At 38.2% G+C, this 19,432-nt stretch overlaps 1 protein-coding gene across 2 annotated transcripts in view; it reads left to right on the plus strand.

Moving 5' to 3' along the window:
• LOC117524148 (ephrin type-A receptor 6-like) overlaps positions 1-19,432 on the plus strand; it is an 866,515-nt gene that overhangs the window by 689,843 nt on the left and 157,240 nt on the right. For both annotated transcript variants that reach the window (XM_034185882.1, XM_034185881.1), the window contains 2 exons: positions 4,957-5,081; positions 7,194-7,356. In XM_034185882.1, coding sequence (XP_034041773.1) covers positions 4,957-5,081; positions 7,194-7,356 — 288 coding nt within the window. The remainder of the gene's footprint in view (positions 1-4,956; positions 5,082-7,193; positions 7,357-19,432) is intronic.

Raw genomic sequence — 19,432 nt, forward strand, 5'->3', positions numbered from 1 at the left:
TTAAGACAATCCTGTCTCAGTGGTCTATAGACGATTCCTTCATTCTTGGTTTGTGCTCTGACATCCACTGTCAACTGTGGGATCTTCAATTTCAATTTATTTTCATTTATATAGCGCCAAATCACAACAAAGTTGTCTCAAGGCGCTTCACACAAATAAGGTCTAACCTTACCAACCCCCAGAGCATGCACACAGGTGACAGCGGTAATGAAAAACTCCCTCTGATGATTTGAGGAAGAAGCTTCAAGCAGACCAGACCTTATATGTTCACAGGTGTATGCCTTTCTAAATCATGTCCAATCAACTGAATTGACCCAGGTGGACTCCATTTAAGCTGTCAAAACATCTCAAGGATGATCACTGGAAACAGGATTCACCTGAGCTCAATTTTGAGCTTCACATTGTCATTATGGGGTATTGTGTGCAGAATTTGGAGGGGAAAAATAAATTTAATCTATGTTCGAATAAGGCTGTAAAATAAAATATGGAAAAAATGAAGTGCTGTGAATACTTTCCAGATGCACTGTAAACTTTTAAAGCGTAGTAATAATAAGACACGATGATATGAATGTTTGAAATGAAATACAGTATGCAAGTAAAAAGGTACACAAAAATACACATGGAACACTGAGAGTATTAAAAGAGACCTGTCTTAAAGGGCCTGTACCTCCCAAGAAATTGGTACTGAGTACAGAGACATGTATCTGAGCACTCACTGACATTTGAGTCCTCCCTGATTTGACCCATAATTAACAGGCCAAGGTTGGTGCCAGAGACTTTGAGATGACCTTATATCCCACATACTTTGGTTCAGTGTTGAGTAATTGTGAGGTAAAGGCCTATTTTCACAAGTTGGCCTGGATTTGACCCATAAAAATAGGCCAAGGTCAGCACTCCCTGGTCTCATGCAAAAGGGTTGTGAGATGAACTTCGATGCCAAATATCTTGGGTCTGCAATGACATGTGCAGCAAAGGCACACACACACACACACACACACACACACACACACACAAGGACGAACAGTTCTCACACAAACACAAGCCATTTCCATAGCTCCCATATCACAGCAGCAGAGCTTTAAAAAAAAAATATATATATATATGTATATATATATATATATATATATATATATAGTTTTGAGCACATCTAACACTGGTACATGAAAATGTCATATCCAGGATATTATTTTTTTATCGGACTGGTCTAAAAAAATCTTTGAAATAATATTGAGTTAAAAATTTAAACCTATTATTTAAAAAAGAAAAAGTATTGCTAAGAATTGCTTGCATGTTTTCTGCAATATCTGATTATAGCTGAGTTTATATACAGTGGGTAAAATAAGTATTGAACACGTCGCCATTTTCTCAGTAAATATATTTCTAAAAGTGATATTCACATGAAATTTTCATCAGATGTTGGAAACAACCCAAGTAATCCATACATGCAAAGAAAACAAAACAAAGTACAGGAATGAAGTTATGTGTAATAAAATGGAATGCCACAGAGAAAAGGATTGAACATACTGCCTGAAATTTATTTAATACTTTGTATGAAACCCCTTTGCTGGTAATAACAGCTTCAAGATGCCTCCTTTATGGAGAAACTACTCGCATGCATTGCTCAGATGTGATTTTGGTCCATTCTTCCATGCAAACAGTCTTCAAATTCTGAAGGTTCTGTGGACCTCTTTTTCTGTAGTTCTTTCCATAGATTTTCTATTGGATTCAAGTTAGCTAATCTGCTGGGCCATTCTAGCAACTTTATTTTCATTCTCTGAAATCAGTTGAGAGTTTCCTTGGATGTGTGTTTGGGATCACGGTCTTGCTGAAATGTCCATCCTCATTTCATTTTCATCATCCTGGTAGACCTTTATCAACAATGTCTTGGTACATTTTTCTAGGGCTGCAGCTATCGATTATTTTAGTAATCGAGTATTCTATCGATTATTCTAGCGATTAATCGAGTAATCAGATAAAAAGTACTTTTGCGTTTTTAAACATCAATAGTCCAGCAATGGCACAATGTCACTGCGCCAAAGTGTTGGCATTTTGCTGAAATGGCAATGGGATGTGGCTTTCTGTTTTGGTTTCTCCAACTTGTAAAATTTAACTTTTTTGTTGTTGTTGTTTTTGTTTTTTACAAAGGTTGATGTACTGGGTCCCTGCGTGATTTTTTTTTTTTTTTGAATCCCTCTTTCTCTGCAATTCAGCAGATACATTTCAGCTGGAGGTTGAACATGCAGACCTCGCAGTCAGTTTTTTTTTTATTATTATTTTGTTTAAGTCACCGTGTTTGTGGAGTGTTGTGTGTGGCCCAAAAAAGCAAAAATTAAAAAGTGAAACAGTGTGAGTCTGAGGTAAACAGAAGAAAGAGTGGACTTCTGCTGTTTGTCAGTGTAGCCGGGGACAGAGCTGTGACTCGCCCGGTCTGAGAGCCCCTCACACTGGGCAGAGGCAGCAGCCAGCCGCCAGGTCAATAGTCCCTCCCCACGTAGAGCAGACCGTGTGTTTTTTAAAAACAGACAAACACAATGCTTCGCTTTAAATGCAACAGTAAGTCTATTTCAGATGATCAGCGTGGACCATCTTTCTCTTAAAAGGCTTTATTTTATTCTATGTGTCACATTGGAAAGCAGTAGCTATCGTTGCTAATTTGATTAGCTGTTATGCTCCAGTCTTGTTTTTTTTTTCCTGCAAATGTTGCAGCGCCACACACAGGCCTGGCATATGTACTACAACGTTAAATAAATCTTCGAGGCACAGAATTTGCCTCGAACATTTTTTGTAACCAAATTATTCGAGTTACTCGACTAATCATTTCAGCCCTACATTTTTCCATTCATCCTTCCTTCAGTTATATAAAGTTTGCCAGTGCTAAAAAACTGAAAAAACAGTCCCACACCACAATGTTCCCACCTCCAAACCTCACTGTTGGTACAGTGTTTTTGGGGTGATGTGCAGTGCCATTTATGGTGTGTATTATGCCATCCATAGAGTTCGATTTTGGTCTGATCTGAACAGACTATTTTCCCCCAGTATTTCACAGGCTTGTCTAAATGTTCAGTAATGGAGTCTTGTGTGGTGAGCGTGAATACAAACCATGGCGGTGAGTTCATTACTTATTGTTTTATTTAAAACAGTTGTACCTGAAAATTCCAGGTCTTTCTGAAGTGGACCTTGGGTCTTGGACAACTCTTCTGATAATTCTTTTCAGTCCTCTGTCAGAAGTCTTGTGAGGAGTACCTGGCTGATTGATGGTGAAATGAGGTTCTTTCCACTTTCACATTATGACTCCAACATTGATCACTGGAGTTACAGAAGTTTAGAAATCCTTCTGTAACCATTGCCATCAGTATGTTTTGAGACAATAAGTTTGTGAAGATCTTGAGAGAGCTCTTTGCTTTTACCCAATATGAGACTTTTCTTGTGTGACACCTTGGTAATGAGACACCTTTTTATAAGCCACCAGTTTGGACTGAACTAGTTGATATTAATTTGCACAGACAAGGGGCAGGATTTCTTTGTAATTACTGATAGAATTCAGCTGGTGTCTTGGCTTTCCATGCCTTTTTGCACCTCCCTTTCTTCAGGTGTCAATAACTTTTCCCTGTCATTTCATATTGTTGCACATAACTTAATTTCTGGACATCTATGGTTTGGATTCTTTACATGCCTGTATTATTTGGGTTGTTACCAACATATGGTGAAAATTTCATGTCAATAGCACCTTTAGAAATATATCTACTGAAAAAAAAACATGGTGACGTGTTCAATACTTATTTTAACCACAGTCTATCATACTATAATCATACTAGAATTTGAGAAATGTTTGTCTGTATGATTGTTTTGTTTGTTTGTTGTTGTTATTGTTATTGTTCATTTCTTCTCCCAAAATGCTTTCATCAGTTTCCATCAAACTGGGGTCAAATACCAATATGTGATTTCATCACAGCATGTCTTTTTCCTGGTTCTCTCCCTCAGCCCCAACCAGTCCCAGCAGAAGACTGCCCCTCCCTGAGCCTGGTTCTGCTGGAGGTTTCTTCCTGTTAAAAGGGAGTTTTTCCTTCCCACTGTAGCCAAGTGCTTGCTCACAGGGGGTCGTTTTGACCGTTGGGGTTTTACATAATTATTGTATGGCCTTGCCTTACAATATAAAGCGCCTTGGGGCAACTGTTTGTTGTGATTTGGCGCTATATAAAAAAATTGATTGATTGATTGATTGATCAGTTTGTTTTTCTCCTCCACCTCCTTTGGTCAATTTCCATTAAACTTAATATGTGAATAACAGTCAACCCCAGAACTGGATTTAAAGTGTTTGATTGGGCAAAAGTAATGACAATTTTGGTCAAAGGTCAAAATTACCATTTTCACTCAGATGTCCATGAGATATGTAGGTGGGTTCTGGAATTGCTGAGGCAAGGTCAAATTTGCCAAAGGCCAATTGGGGTCAAGCTTATTGGGGGTCAAAGATCAAAATTTAAGTTTTTCACGATTTGAATCAACATTGGCAGACATATGTTGTGGGTTCCAGAATTGCCCAGCATTGTCAAATTTACCAAAATTCAGTCACTGGGTCAAAGTCATATATGCCCTTCTGTTTGTTGGCCAACTCTTCTCAGGTCCTTTTCCTGATTCCTGCCAAACTTGATATGTCAACAAAGGTTGGCCCCAAAACTGCCATGAAAAATTAATTTTGACAGAGGTCAGGGAATTTGGTCTTCAACTTGTTTTGGACCAACCTTAGGAGGATTCCATAGTTACCCTGGTAAGGCTAGCCAGAAGTCAGTCATGCAATCAGATATAGTGCAAGGTCATTTGGACAAAATGTCTTATTGCCATGGGCTTTATTACCTAGTACATAGGTAATTCCCCCTAGTACATAGGGGGAGTGCTTTAACTTGAGGACTAAAGTTAAGACATCGGAGCTGATAAACATGTGCTGTGTTTTCCATCCAGGTCCATCACTTGTGGGACCCCTGAAGAAGGACTGGGCCTCTCCCAACAGCATCGCCCTCTCATGGCAACAACCTGAACAAACAACACTGCCAGTCCTTGAATATGAGATGAAATATTATGAGAAGGTAGAATGATTTCTACTTGCGTTTTGATTTGTCTGGTTGTTCAGATGCCAACTGTTGCTTCAGAGCCAATGTATAGCACATAGTTTTTTTTTGCTTTCTACCATGGGATATGTGACATCATTATCATCATAATGTGGAATGTAACACTGAGTTATATAATTCAGTGCTTCAAATTTATGCCACGCTGAACTGTGTGTGAAGACATCTGGGCACCATTCTTCATATATCATTTAAAAGATCAAAGGTAAACTGGCTGGTCCAGGATCTGTTAATCCTTGCAACACAAATGTTGTTAAATAGGTTCTTCAAACACAACTGAGACTTTGATTTGACAAATTGGAGTCAGCCATCTGAAATGATTATCTGCACCCATGATCAATAACTGGGACAATTGGAGTACTTTTAAGATTAGGCTTAAAACTTTCCTTTTTGCTAAAGCTTATATTTAGGGCTGGATCAGGTGACCCTGAACCATCCCTTAGTTATGCTGCTATAGACTTAGACTGCTGGGGGGTTCCCATAATGCATTGAGTGTTTCTTTCTCTTTTTGCTCTGTATGCACCACTCTGCATTTAATTATTAGTGATTGATCTCTGCTCCCTTCCACAGCATGTCTTTTTCCCGGTTCTCTCCCTCAGCCCCAACCAGTCCCAGCAGAAGACTGCCCCTCCCTGAGCCTGGTTCTGCTGGAGGTTTCTTCCTGTTAAAAGGGAGTTTTTCCTTCCCACTGTTGCCAAGTGCTTGCTCACAGGGGGTCGTTTTGACCGTTGGGGTTTTTCCGTAATTATTGTATGGCTTTGCCTTACAATATAAAGCGCCTTGGGGCAACTGTTTGTTGTGATTTGGCGCTATATAAATAAAATTGATTTGATTTGATTTGAGTGACTGCAGACTGAACAGAAAAGACGCTAGGATGAAGTAAGCCTGGCTTTTTGTCAAGTTTGGAGCAAGCAAGCTGGTAATTTATTTGCCTCAGACTTGATGAAATCCTGGCTTAATCTGTTATCTAGGCTTTGTGAAATATGGCCCTCTTTTCACAACCATGTTTACCATTGTGCATATGTTAGTGTAAACCCAACATCTGTTTCAAAGAACCAAAAAATCCAAAGATCCAAGATCATGATGAGAATTTCATCAACTGAATCTGGCATACACTGTAGTTCACATATGAAGAACAAGGCCCTGGTGTTTTGAACAAAAGGGGTACACTAACTGACTTAAGTGATTCACCAAGCAGCTTGATTGCACTGAATGCCCCAAATACCTTTGAGTACTGGAAAAAATGGTAATAGTTCTCAATAAATAGAAATGGATAACATGTGTCACTTTCACTGTTTAAAAGAATTTGTGTCTTTTAGGTACAGCAGGTAGCTCAGTGGGATAAGTGGTTTCGCTACCAATATGTAGACCTGGGTTTGATTTCTGTTTATGCTACTTGTTTTTTGTGTCCTTGGAAGACACTTCTCATCTGCATTATGTCAGTCCACCCAGCTGTCAGTAGCCCTGAATGGGGAACTAACCTGTGAAGGAGTCGTGGACTCAATCACTTCACGTTACAGAATCTGGGTAAAAGGACAAGGACCAATGGGCTTCAAGATCTACAGTATATAAGACTGCTTTTTGGTAATAAAACATCCTTTCATTTAGAAGGTCGACTGCATATAATATGGAAATTGTGTTCAATTTTGCCAGGTTTTTATATATATATTTTTATTTTATTTTTGCGTGATGATTGGCAGTTGCCTTTGTGTTGTCTATTCTTTTGATTTGTTGGTGTTGTCTGAACTGAAGCTTAAAAACAAACTTCATAATTGATTCATTACTTTGAAGATTATTGTTTGGATACTTCAAAATAGTTTTGTTTTTGTTTTTTGGCAAGCTAGTGATGGAAAAACATCAAAATACATATTCATTAAAATTCTGAAATGCCAGAACGTTTGTACAGTGCCATACTTGCAAAATATCCAAACCAAAGTCGATTACTGTTCAAAATCGTCGCAGCATCCTTCCTGGACAAATGAGGAAATCTTGGCATGTTTTACTGAGTTTTATTGCCGCTTACTTGTGAGATTTGGATCACACTCTTCCCGTCCTTTCTTCTCCCTCCCACAGGAACATGAGCAGTTGAGCTACTCATCCACACGTACCAAGGCTCCCAGTGTGATCATCTCAGGTTTAAAAGCAGCCACCTGGTACGTCTTCAGCGTACGCACTCGCACGCCAGCTGGATACAGCTCCTACTCCCCTAAATATGAATACGAAACTACAGGAGATTGTAAGTACCCGAGACAGTCTCCAAGGCTTGGTTTGTGGCAGATGATGCATCATTACGTGTCTGCGTGTGCTTGTGCTGTTGCAAATCTTTTCACAGTTAGGAAAATCCTCCAGGCCTTGTTACTGCTTGTCACTTCTCCCGCAGAAAATGATAAGGATAGCAGCATGAAGTTGGACCATGCTTAGCATGAGGTTCAGATGTAGTTGAAGCAAAAATGCATAACAGAATAGCTCAACTGTGAAAGTACAAAGTAGTCCTGCTTAATTAGAGATAAAAGATTTGAAGAGATTTGAAGAGAATTGATTCACTCACAATATTTTTCCCAAATTTAAATATTTATTGTAACTCATTTTATTGTTAACCTCTCCAAAGGCCTCCAGAGAATTTGGTTACTGTTAAAATTGTAGTTTAAAATTTTAAAAAGCATTCAAATAAATCTCAGGCACCTTAAAATAAAATAAAAAACTTCACTCGTGATCCTTTGAATCATAATCACATGATGAGTTTGGGTATGAAGCATTAAATAATCTCAAACAGTATGTGTTCGTGTAAAAGACAGTATTATAGTGATTTATTGGAAAAAACAAAACGAATATAAAGGGTACTTGGAGGTTCTTAAATGAAATCATAAATAAGAAAAAAGTTGTCAAACACAATTGTTAAAGAAAACAAAGCTATAGCAGATCATTTTAATGGTTATTTTGTTAACATGGGTAAAAACTTAGCAAATTCAATTGTTCCTTCCAAAAAGTGCTCCTTGAATCACAGCAAAACAATAGAAACAGTTTGTGATTCAATGTTCATTAGAGGAACGGATGAAAAAGAAATGATTGATATAGTTCACAAACGTAAGGGGAAAAAAATCAACTGATAGTGACTGTTTTGATATGTTTTTGGTTAAAAATATTATTGATTCCATTGTTAAACCTTTAACATATATCTGTAATTTGTCATTAATGACTGGGAAATTTCCCTTCAAAATGAAAATAGCTAAAGGGATCCCATTGTTCAAATCTGCTGACACGCATGTTTTTTTGCAATTATAGGCCAGTCTCCCGCTTACCACAATTTTCCAAAATTCTGGAAAAGGTATTTGAAATTAGGTTAAATGATTTTTTTTTCACTAAACATCATATCCTTAGTTAGCAGCAATACGGTTTTAGAAAGAATCGCACTACTTCGCTGGCCGTGATGGATTTCATTGAACAAATTACCAACGTGATTGAAAATAAGCAATATACTGTAGGGTTTTTTTGTTTTTGTTTTTTTTTTTTTGTTTTTGTTTTTTTATTTACAGAAAGCATTTGATACTATAGATCATACCTTGCTACTGGAGAAATTACAGAAGTATGGTATCGGGGGATTGGCACATGACTGGATAACGAGCTACTTAGACAGTAGGTATCAGTGTGTCCACTTTGGTGGGACAAATTCTGAGTTTTTAAAGATTACTTGTGGGGTGCCCCAAGGTTCAGTCCTTGGGCCACTGTTGTTCCTTTTGTATATTAATGATATATGTTTGGTTTCTAAGTATGTAAGTTGTATTTTATTTGCGGATGATACGACTGTGTTTTGTAGTGGGGATCATTTGGGACACCTCCTGGACAAGATGGAGAACGAATTACATAAATTTAAAAAATGGTTTGATTTAAATAAATTATTGCTCCATTTTGGTAAAACTAAGTGTATCATATTTGGGAATAAGTCCAGGAATTTAAGCAAAAAACTATTACTACATGATATTGAAATTGTAACAGATACAAAATTTCTTGGTGTTCATATTGACGATAGATTAAGCTGGAAAACACATATTAACTATGTTAAAACTAAAATGTCAAAAGCCATTGCAATTCTGCATAAAGCCCAGTACGTCCTCACCCAACATGCATTGACCACTTTATATCATGCATTACTTGTTCCATATATGACATATTGTGTCGAGGTTTGGCGAAATACATACAGAACTAATACTAAACCAGTTTTTCTGTTGCAAAAGAAAGCTATAAGAATTATCAATAATAAACCATATCGAGAGCCAATAAATTTGTTATTTGCTTGTCTGCACATTTTAAAATTCTGGGACTTGGTTGATTATATTACAATACAGATTATGTATAAAGTTAAAAATGAGCTTTTGCCTCTACATGTCCAGAATCTGTTTAAAATGAGAGACTCCAGCTCCAGTTTGAGAGGAACATTATTATTTGAGAAACTGAAGATCCGTACTACTGTTAAAAGTCATTGTGTTTCCGTCAGGGGTGTTAATATTTGGAATAATTGTCCTGATAATACTAAAAATACTTGGTACACTAGTTGGTTTTAAAAGGCTTTACAAAAATAATATATTTACCCATTATAGGTTGAAGGATTAGGTTTACCATTTTTTGTCACTGTTCACTGTTACGTGTTTGGTTGTGTTTTGAAATTTTGTGAGTAAGTTAAATTGTTTATGCACCTTTTTTTTCCTCTTTTCTTGTAGTTATTATAACCATATATACGAGGTCTATTAGATAATAAACCGACCCTTTTATTATTTTTTTTTAACTATATGGATTTGAATGACATGCGATTACACCAATCATGCTTGAACCCTCGTGCGCATGCGTGAGTTTTTTCACGCGTGTCGGTGACGTCATTTCCCTGTGGGCAGGCCTTGAGTGAGATGTGGTCCCGCCCTCTCAGCTGAATTCCTTTGTTTCACACGCTGCTCGAGACGGCGTGCATTGCTTTATCAAAATTTTTTCTGGACCTGTGAGGAATATCCGAGTGGACACTATTCGAGAAATTAAGCTGCTTTTCGGTGAAAAGTTTAACAGCTGATGAGAGATTATGGGGTGTTTCTGTTGGTGTAAGGACTTCCCATGGGGCGGGACGTCGTGCAGCGCTTCCAGGCGCCGTCGTCAGCCTGTTTCGACCTGAAAACATCCTAATTTAAGGCTTAATTCACCCAGGATGTCATGAGAGAACAGAGAAGATTCAGAAGAAGCCGGCATGAGGACTTTATGCGGACATTCCACTGTTTAAGGACATTTTTTAATGAAAGACGTGCGCACAAATTCGCCGAGTCGTTTCCGTGATGACTCGGCAAATCTGTGTGCGCCGCGACAGGAAAAACACCTCCGTGTTGAAAACCATTTGTAAAATTCAGGCGGCTTTTGATGGCTTTCAACAAGTGAGTAACTGAGAAATTGTTTAACAGCTTGGGCATGTTCCAACTTGCCCGTTAAGGTTTCCAATGGAGGTGTTTTTCTGTCGGTCCGGCCCAACATGCGACTCTGCCCGCACGTTCTTTCATTACAAAATGTCCGTTAACAATGGAATGTCCGAATAAACTCTTCATGCCGACTTCTTCTGAAAGTTCTCTGTTCTCTGACGACTTCCTGGGTCAACAGAGCCTGAAATGTGGAAGTTTTCAACTTGAAACGGCGAGACGCTGCCACCTCGAACCACAGATCGCCATCAGGCGCCGTGGGCCATCCTTAAAGCGACACTTACAGACCAAAATCTCTCATCAGCCGTTAAAAGTTTTACCGAAAACCAGCTGAATTTATCAATGGTGTCCACTCAGTTGTGCCTTACAGTTTTGAAAAAATTTTGATCAAACAAAGCAGCAGTCTCTGAGCCATTCCTAAACAATGAAAAAATCGACGAGAGGGTGGGCCACTCCTCACTCAAAGACTGCTAATAGACCTCTAATGCTAATAGACTGCTAATATATATATATATATATATATATATATATATATATACGAGGTCTATTAGAAAAGTATCCGACCTTCTTATTTTTTTCAAAAACCATATGGATTTGAATCACGTGTGATTGCGTCAGCCAAGCTTGAACCTTTGTGCGCATGCTTGAGTTTTTTCACGCCTATCGGTTGCGTCATTCGCCTGTGAGCAGGCTTTGAGTGAGGAGTGGTCCACCCCTCTCGTCATTTTTTTCATTGTTTAGGAATGGCTCAGAGACTGCCGCTTTGCTTGATCAAATTTTTTCAGAAACTGTGAGGGACATCAAAGTGGACACCATTCGAGAAATTCAGATGGTTTTTGGTGAAAATGTTATGGGCTTCAAAGAGATTACGGAGTGTTACTGTCGCTTTAAGGACGGCCCAGAGTGACTGGTGGTGCGCCACGCTCCGAAGCCGCCATCGACAGGCTGAGCGACCATTTCATTTCTAAACGGATGGCTGTATGGATCCGTGACCATCGTGTGCAATTTCTCTGGTTATCACAAGAGCTGGACATCAACCATTTTCCGGCAGATTTCACTTTTAACAAGAGATTTTGTCATGGAAAGCCGAGCGGAGGCTTCACGCATCACGATGGATTCGCTACTGGAGCGAGACAAAACCACCTCTGTTTTGATCTCACAGGACGGCTTTGAGATAGCGTTCAGACACCTGTCGGTGGTTTTTCCATCGAGTGATTATCTGAGAAATTGTGGATGTGCCTGGACATGCCAGAACATGTCCTGTGAGGCTTCATCACGGCGTTGCTTTGCACTATGCGGCACCGCCGCGACACGCGGAATTCCTCCGCAAGTATGTCTCAATGTGCTGAAAAAGTGCTGATGTCCACGTCTTTTCACAATTCATGTGCTAGCCAGATGACATCCCGGATAAAACACAGCATCCAGAAATGAACGGCACATTCCACTGTTACAGGAGTTTTTGTCATGGGAAAAACATGTTCTGGCATGTCCAGGCACATCCACAATTTCTCGGATAATCACTCGATGGAAAAACCACCGACAGCTGTCTGAACGCCATCTCAAAGCTGTGCTGTGAGACCAAAACGGAGGTGGTTTTGTCTCGCTCCAGTAGCGAATCCATCGTGATGCGCGAAGCCTCCGCTCGGCTTTCCATGACAAAATCTCTTGTTAAAAGTGAAATCTGCTGGAAAATGGTTGATGTCCAGCTCTTGTGATAACCAGGGAAATTGCACACGATGGTCACGGATCCATACAGCCATCCGTTTAGAAATGAAATGGTCGCTGAGCTTGTCGATGGCGGCTTCGGAGCGCGGCGCACCACCAGTTGCTCTGGGCCGTCCTTAAAGCGACAGTAACACTCCGTAATCTCTTTGAAGCCCATAAAATTTTCACCAAAAACCATCTGAATTTCTCGAATGGTGTCCACTTTGATGTCCCTCACAGTTTCTGAAAAAATTTTGATCAAGCAAAGCGGCAGTCTCTGAGCCATTCCTAAACAATGAAAAAGGCGTGAAAAAACTCATGCATGTGCACAAAGGTTCAAGCTTGGCTGACGCAATCACACGTGATTCAAATCCATATGTTTTTTGAAAAAAATAATAAGGTCGGATACTTTTCTAATAGACCTCGAATATATATATATATATATATATATATATATATATATATATATATATATATATATATATATATATATATATATATATATATATATATATATATATATATACACATTCTTTATTTTTAATGGTATAAGGGGAGGGTGCTTATAAGCTTGGCTTCTGCCTTCACCTTTTGGCCACATGGGTTCTTTGTACATTGTTTATTTTATGTTTTGTTATTGCCTTTGTTGTTGCTCAGCTGTGTGCTGGATAAATAAATAAATTCAAATTCAAATTAAGAGAAGGCTGGAGCATTTTTCTATTCAATTCAATTGATTTATATAGCCCCAAATTGCAACAACCCTACCTCAAGGTGCTTTACACGGGTAAGATCTAACCCTTACCAACCCCACTGAGCAATCGCATCGCCAACAGTGGTAAGAAAAATGTCCCTCTGTTGTTTTTGAGGAAGAAACCTCAAGCAGACCAGACTCAGAGGGGTGACCCACTGCTTGGTCCAGTCTAACAGTTATAACATTTTTACAAAAAAAAAAAAGAAGAAAAAACAGAAAAAGTCAGTTAGCAGATTCCAAAGCTTCATGGTCAGATTAAAAACATAGAAAATAACTTAAGACAATAAGCAAATTTAAAACATACACATCAGTAAAAATATACAGTACATCCAAAATATTTGCAGATAAGAACCGATTCTAATCCAATTACATTTTTCCATAAATCTGATTGGTTAATTGTGTGAGATTTCAGGCTGTATAATATCGGGGCAACGATGGCAAAATATTTGACCACTTCACATTTGGATGTATTACTCTGCACCCTGACCAGTGTTCTGACAATATGTTATTCCTGTCAAATATCATTCCTGTCCTCCATGCAACTGCTCATGCGCATGCATGCGCAGTACTGTCGGGATGGGGAACTTTTGATTTATGAGACAAGACACACAATTCGACAGAACACCGGCCGCGCTCTGCTAGTTGTTAGTGCTGTTCGCTGTTAGTGCTGTTAGCTGTTAGCGATGTACCGACAATGCCGCCGCCACCAAAATGGGTGAATTTAAGCTACCATAAGAAAGTACTGAAGTGGATTCTGATACAGAATTACCGTTTCACATTTGATGGTTTTGATCATTTGATGGATTACTCCATGCCCTGACTGCTGTTGGAGCGATGCTCCATCGGCTCGAAGGTAAGCCTCGCAGACTGAGTTACCTACAGAAAATAAACCATGCAAACGATGGAATTGGATTAGAATGGGAAAAGCCCCCTTGTGTCTGATGATTTGCGGATGTTCATGCTGTTATACGGTCACAAATATTTGTTTTACTGGCTCCGCTAACGCATCGCCATAAAACTCCTTTTTCCTTAAAGCTCAATTTGCGACTGTATAACCAGCATGAATGTCTACAAATCATCAGACACAACAGGGTTATTTCTTAAATAAAATGTCAGAGCACTGCTGGTTGTGCAAAACCCATTCTAAAAAGGAAGGTTTTTAATTAAGATTTAAAAAGTCTGGATGCAGCCACAGAGAAAGCCCAGTCTCACCAGTGCCAGTATCTGGACCACTGGGGACACATAAGACTGAAGGTGCATTTACACATAGGCAAGATATGTCTGATGTTTTGGAAAATGAGTAAGATGAGAGCCGCGTGGAGCCACACATCTGGCTCTCTCCATCTCCTCCTCCTTTCTGTGCCACTCCATGGCACAGAGCCCAACTAAGCATGCAGTCAAAAATTGATCAAAAATTGAGCAATATGTCATCCGCCCTCACAACATTAGAGAGTAACCTAACACAGACAATACAAGACGTCTCTGCAAACACGACTCGCATTGAACAGGCCGAAGCCCGCATAGCCACATCCGAAACTAAACAGGAGGAAGCCGACACAACTCTACAAACTGCTCTTAAGCGCATTGCTTCCCTGGAGGCTAAATTGGAGGACGTGGAAAATCGTGGAAGACGTAAAAATCTCTGTGTGTTTGGAATACGTGAAGGAGTCGAGGGGAATAGTAGACTTATCGACTATATTGCTGAGATGCTACCGAAATGGCTGGGCCTGACGCACCGTTCATTTACATTGGAACGAGCCCACCGCACACCAGCAACAGCCAGACCAGGCCAGAACAGAGCCGTTCTGATCCGGTTTCTAAACTTACAAGAGAGAGAGTTTGTTTACCGAGAAGCAAGAAAACAACAAATCTTGCACGATGGCCAGAGGATCACGTTTGCACAAGACTTCTCGGCCGAAACAGCCCGGACAAGAAAGAACTTTCAACCCGTCATCAAGAACTTCATCGACATTAACGCTTTCCGTGGGTTTCAATACAATCCATGCAGGATTAGAATTCTCCATGACAGTAAGATCCACCTTTTTTCCACACCTAAGGAAGCAGAGGAATTCTACAGGCGACTTCAAGGTTCCACGGAGAACACTGGTGGCGTTTGAACTGAAACGTGGTAATATGTGGATCAAGAATTTCCTGATATAAAACAAACATGTCTAAGCAGGTGATACCTGATAAATACAGGGTGTGTTTTTGTTTTGTTTTGTTTTTCTTATGTCTATATTTTCATTTAAAATATTTTTTGTTTATTTACTAAGCTAAGCTTCAGTAACTCAAGGTTATAGTTGGCAGTTATAATTTGGATATCAATAGCAATATATACAGTATACTGTTATTTTTACATCTTCCATTGTTATACTTATTTCAAGGGGGTTAAGAGACATTAGAACTAACATGGTGTTGGGGTGTCGATGTTGGAACAAGGGAGAAAGGTCATGTTGGTTAGCTTCTCCCCAGTATTGTGGATCGGCATCCTGGGGAACTTCAGTGTTCAAAGGGGTGGGGTTCTCATTCCACTGGATGGAATACCAGGGGTGGGTAAGGGGAAGTTTAAAATATGTTCTGGGTTCAATGTGTGTGTATATATGTGTATGAATGAGTATGACTGTGTAAATGTGCACTTTATCAAGGAAAGAGGTATGGTGATTTTTGGTCCTAATCTTATTTATCATAAATCACTAAATGGAAAGTAAAAAAGAATATATTGATGCTCTTATTACAAGCTGGAATGTCAGGGGAATGAGAAAATTAATTAAAGTGAAAAAAATATTGAATAGAATAAAGTTGTTAAAATCTAAAATTATTTACCTACAAGAATCACACCTGACTATGCAAGATATCAAAATACTAACCAAAAGATGGCCTGGCCAAGTGTTTCATGCGTGCTTCACTAGTCATGCCAGAGGGGTTTTAATTTTGATCCATAAATCAATACCATTTCAGAAATCCAAGGTCATTATTGATCCAGGAGGAAGATATATTATATTACAAGGTACTATATTCTCTCAAAAGATGAATCTTATAAATATTTATGGCCCCAACTATGACTCCCCATCCTTTTTTGAAAATCTTTTTCTTAATATTTCCACTTCAGATGGAATGTGTATTATGGGGGGAGACTTTAATTGCACTCTCAACCCAGTCTTAGACCGTTCATCCCAAAGTGATAGCACACATATGAAAACCAGGAAGATACTTCATAACTACATGAAAGATCTAAAACTACATGATATATGGAGGATTAGAAATCCAAATAGTATTCAATATTCCTGTTTTTCAGGCAGCTGTAAAAGCCACTCGCGCGTTGATTATTTTTTAACATCCGTAGATTTGGAGCCACAAGTGAAAGAGTGTTGGTATAATAGCATTGTACTGAGTGATCACGCGCCGGTTTCTGTTAAGATACAATTGGGTAAAATAGTGTATAGTCCAAAAAGATGGAGATTACAGACCTTCTTGTTACAAGATGAAGTATTCGTAAAATTTGTAGAAAAATGTATAGATAATTATTTTGACTGTAATAAAGAAGAAACATCCGCTAGTATTAGATGGGAAGCTTTTAAAGCCTATATACGAGGTGAAATAATAAGTTTCATAGGGACTAGAAATAAAAAATATAACATGGAGATTAAATTAATGGAACAACAAATTAAAACTTTAGAAAATGAATTTTATAACACTAATGACCTAGACAAACTGCAAAATTTAAGAATTATGAGAACTAAATACGATAAACTAACAACTGAAAAAGTAGCAAAAAGTTTAATGTGGACGAAGCAAGCATATTACGACCAGGGAGAAAAAGCAAGTAAACTGTTAGCCTGGAGGATAAAAAAAATGCAATCAGACAGAGCAATTCTTAGTATAAAAACAAACTTGGATGATCTAACTTATGACCCTCTAGAAATAAACGATAGCTTTAGGACATTTTATGAACATTTGTATAAATCAGAATGTAACGTGAACGAAGAAATCCAAAACAACTTCCTGGATAAATTACAATTTCCAAAACTGTCAGAGGAAGATAATGAAATATTGGACAGGACATTGACAATTACTGATATAAAAGAAGCAATAGGAAGTTTGAACAGCAGCAGAGCACCGGGGCCAGATGGACTACCGGTAGAATTCTATAAGATGTTCAAAGATAAAGTAGCCCAGCCACTCTTAGACATGTTTAAAGAATCATACAAAATTGGGACCCTCCCAGACACCCTAAGATTAGCAACTATCATCCTCATTTTAAAACCTAACAAACCACAAACAGATTGTGCATCATATAGGGGAATAAGTCTCATGGGATGCGATTTGAAAATATTGTGCAAAGTGCTCTCCAAAAGACTAGAAAGGTGTGTACCCAAATTGATATTGGATGATCAACAAGGATTCGTTCAACAGAGACAAGGCTATCATAATATCAGACGTGTGTTAAATGTATTATATGAGAAACATAATGCTCGTGATACAGCAATATTGTCAGTAGATGCACGTCAAGCGTTTGATAGGATAGAATGGCACTATCTGTTGAAACTACTCCCAAGATATGGAATGGGGGAAAACTTCATCAAATGGATTAAATTGTTATATACAAACCCCACTGCCCAAGTTTTAACTAACAATAACCTTTCCAGACCATTTCATTTACAATGTTCCACTAGACAAGGGTGCCCCCTGTCACCAATTCTTTTCATACTAGCTATGGAACCCCTGGCTATAGCGGTGAGAGCCCAGGTAGGACTCTCGGGAGTCAACATTGGTGGTAGAAATCATTTGATATCCTTATTTGCGGATGACATAATATTCTTTTTAACAGACTTAAAGAACACTATTCCTAACCTGATGAACCTGCTTGAGAAATTTGGCGAATTTTCCGGATATAAAATCAATAATAGTAAATCAGTACTACTGTTTCTTAATGATGAGGACAGGAAATCCCCTCCAATAAAAACCAAATTCACTATCACTACAGATGGGTTCAAGTATCTGGGAGTCCAAATCACCCCAGATATAGATAAAATTGTCACTATAAATTACGATCCCTTGGTAGATGAGGTCACAGAAACACTTGGTCGCTGGTCAAGTTTACCTATTTCTATGATAGGACGCATTAATATAATAAAGATGTCAATTTTACCAAAATTTTTATATTATTTTCAAACACTTCCTTTGCCACTACCTCGATCATTTTTTGATAAATTGAACAAAATATTCAGTGAATTCATATGGAACAAGAGGAAAGCAAGACTTCGGTTCAAGCTACTTTATTTACCTTATGAAAGAGGGGGCCTTCAATTTCCAAACCTTCAGTGGTATTATATGGCAGCACAATTAACATCAGCATTGCACTATTTCAGTACAGGCACTCCTCCAGCTTGGGTATCCATCGAGCAACAATCAATCCCAAATTTACCAATAAACAACTATCTATATTCATCTAATATAAAACTACTTAAAAAACAAACAAAAAATCCATTTCTACAAAACACAATAACTGTATGGTACAATGCCCATAAACTTGTCAAAAACCCTATAACAATATCTCGTTTCTCACCTATATGGAACAATAACCAGTTCATACCAGGTAGGATGGATGGAGGATTCAAATTATGGAAAGACAAAGACATTCAGACAATCAAGGACCTATATGTAGATGGAAAACTGCTTACATTCAATGAATTGTGTGAAAAATTTCAAATCCCCAAAAAGCACTTTTTTAAATATTTACAAATAAGAAATTTTATATCATCAAAATATAGAGAAAGTACGAATATCCCCTGTCTATCAACAATTGAAGAAATTGCTATAAAACACCAGAAAGGGAAAGGTCTATTATCAAAATTTTACAACCTGCTCATGGTCCATTCTAAAGATTCAACACTAGATAAATTGAATGCTTGGAGGAATGACTTGCATGAAGATATAAGTGAAACTGAATGGAACGAAGCATGTTTAAGAGCACAGAAACAAACAATAAATACAAGACTTAAACTACTTCAATACAAATGGCTAACAAGGACATATATAACTCCTGAAATACTTCACCATATCTCTAATAATATTCCCGACACTTGTAATAAATGTGGTAACTTTAAAGGAACTCTTGTACACTGTCTTTGGGAATGTGCGACAATTCAACTTTTTTGGAAAAATGTAATTCAATGCTTAATGGAAATATTTAATATAAACATTCCACTTTGTGCAAAATTATGTATATTGGGAATATATCCTGATGGCCTATTGAAAAAAAAACAAGTGAAACTATTGGATTTTGGACTTTTACAAGCTAGAAGAGTTATTGCTCTGAATTGGAAGAATATTGAAGCCCCTTCCCCAAGACAGTGGATTAAGGAACTTTCAGAATGTATAGGTCTTGAAAGACTGACATATATAGTCAA

Source organism: Thalassophryne amazonica, chromosome 14, assembly GCF_902500255.1.
Source record: "Thalassophryne amazonica chromosome 14, fThaAma1.1, whole genome shotgun sequence".
Classification (NCBI taxonomy): Eukaryota; Metazoa; Chordata; class Actinopteri; order Batrachoidiformes; family Batrachoididae; genus Thalassophryne; species Thalassophryne amazonica.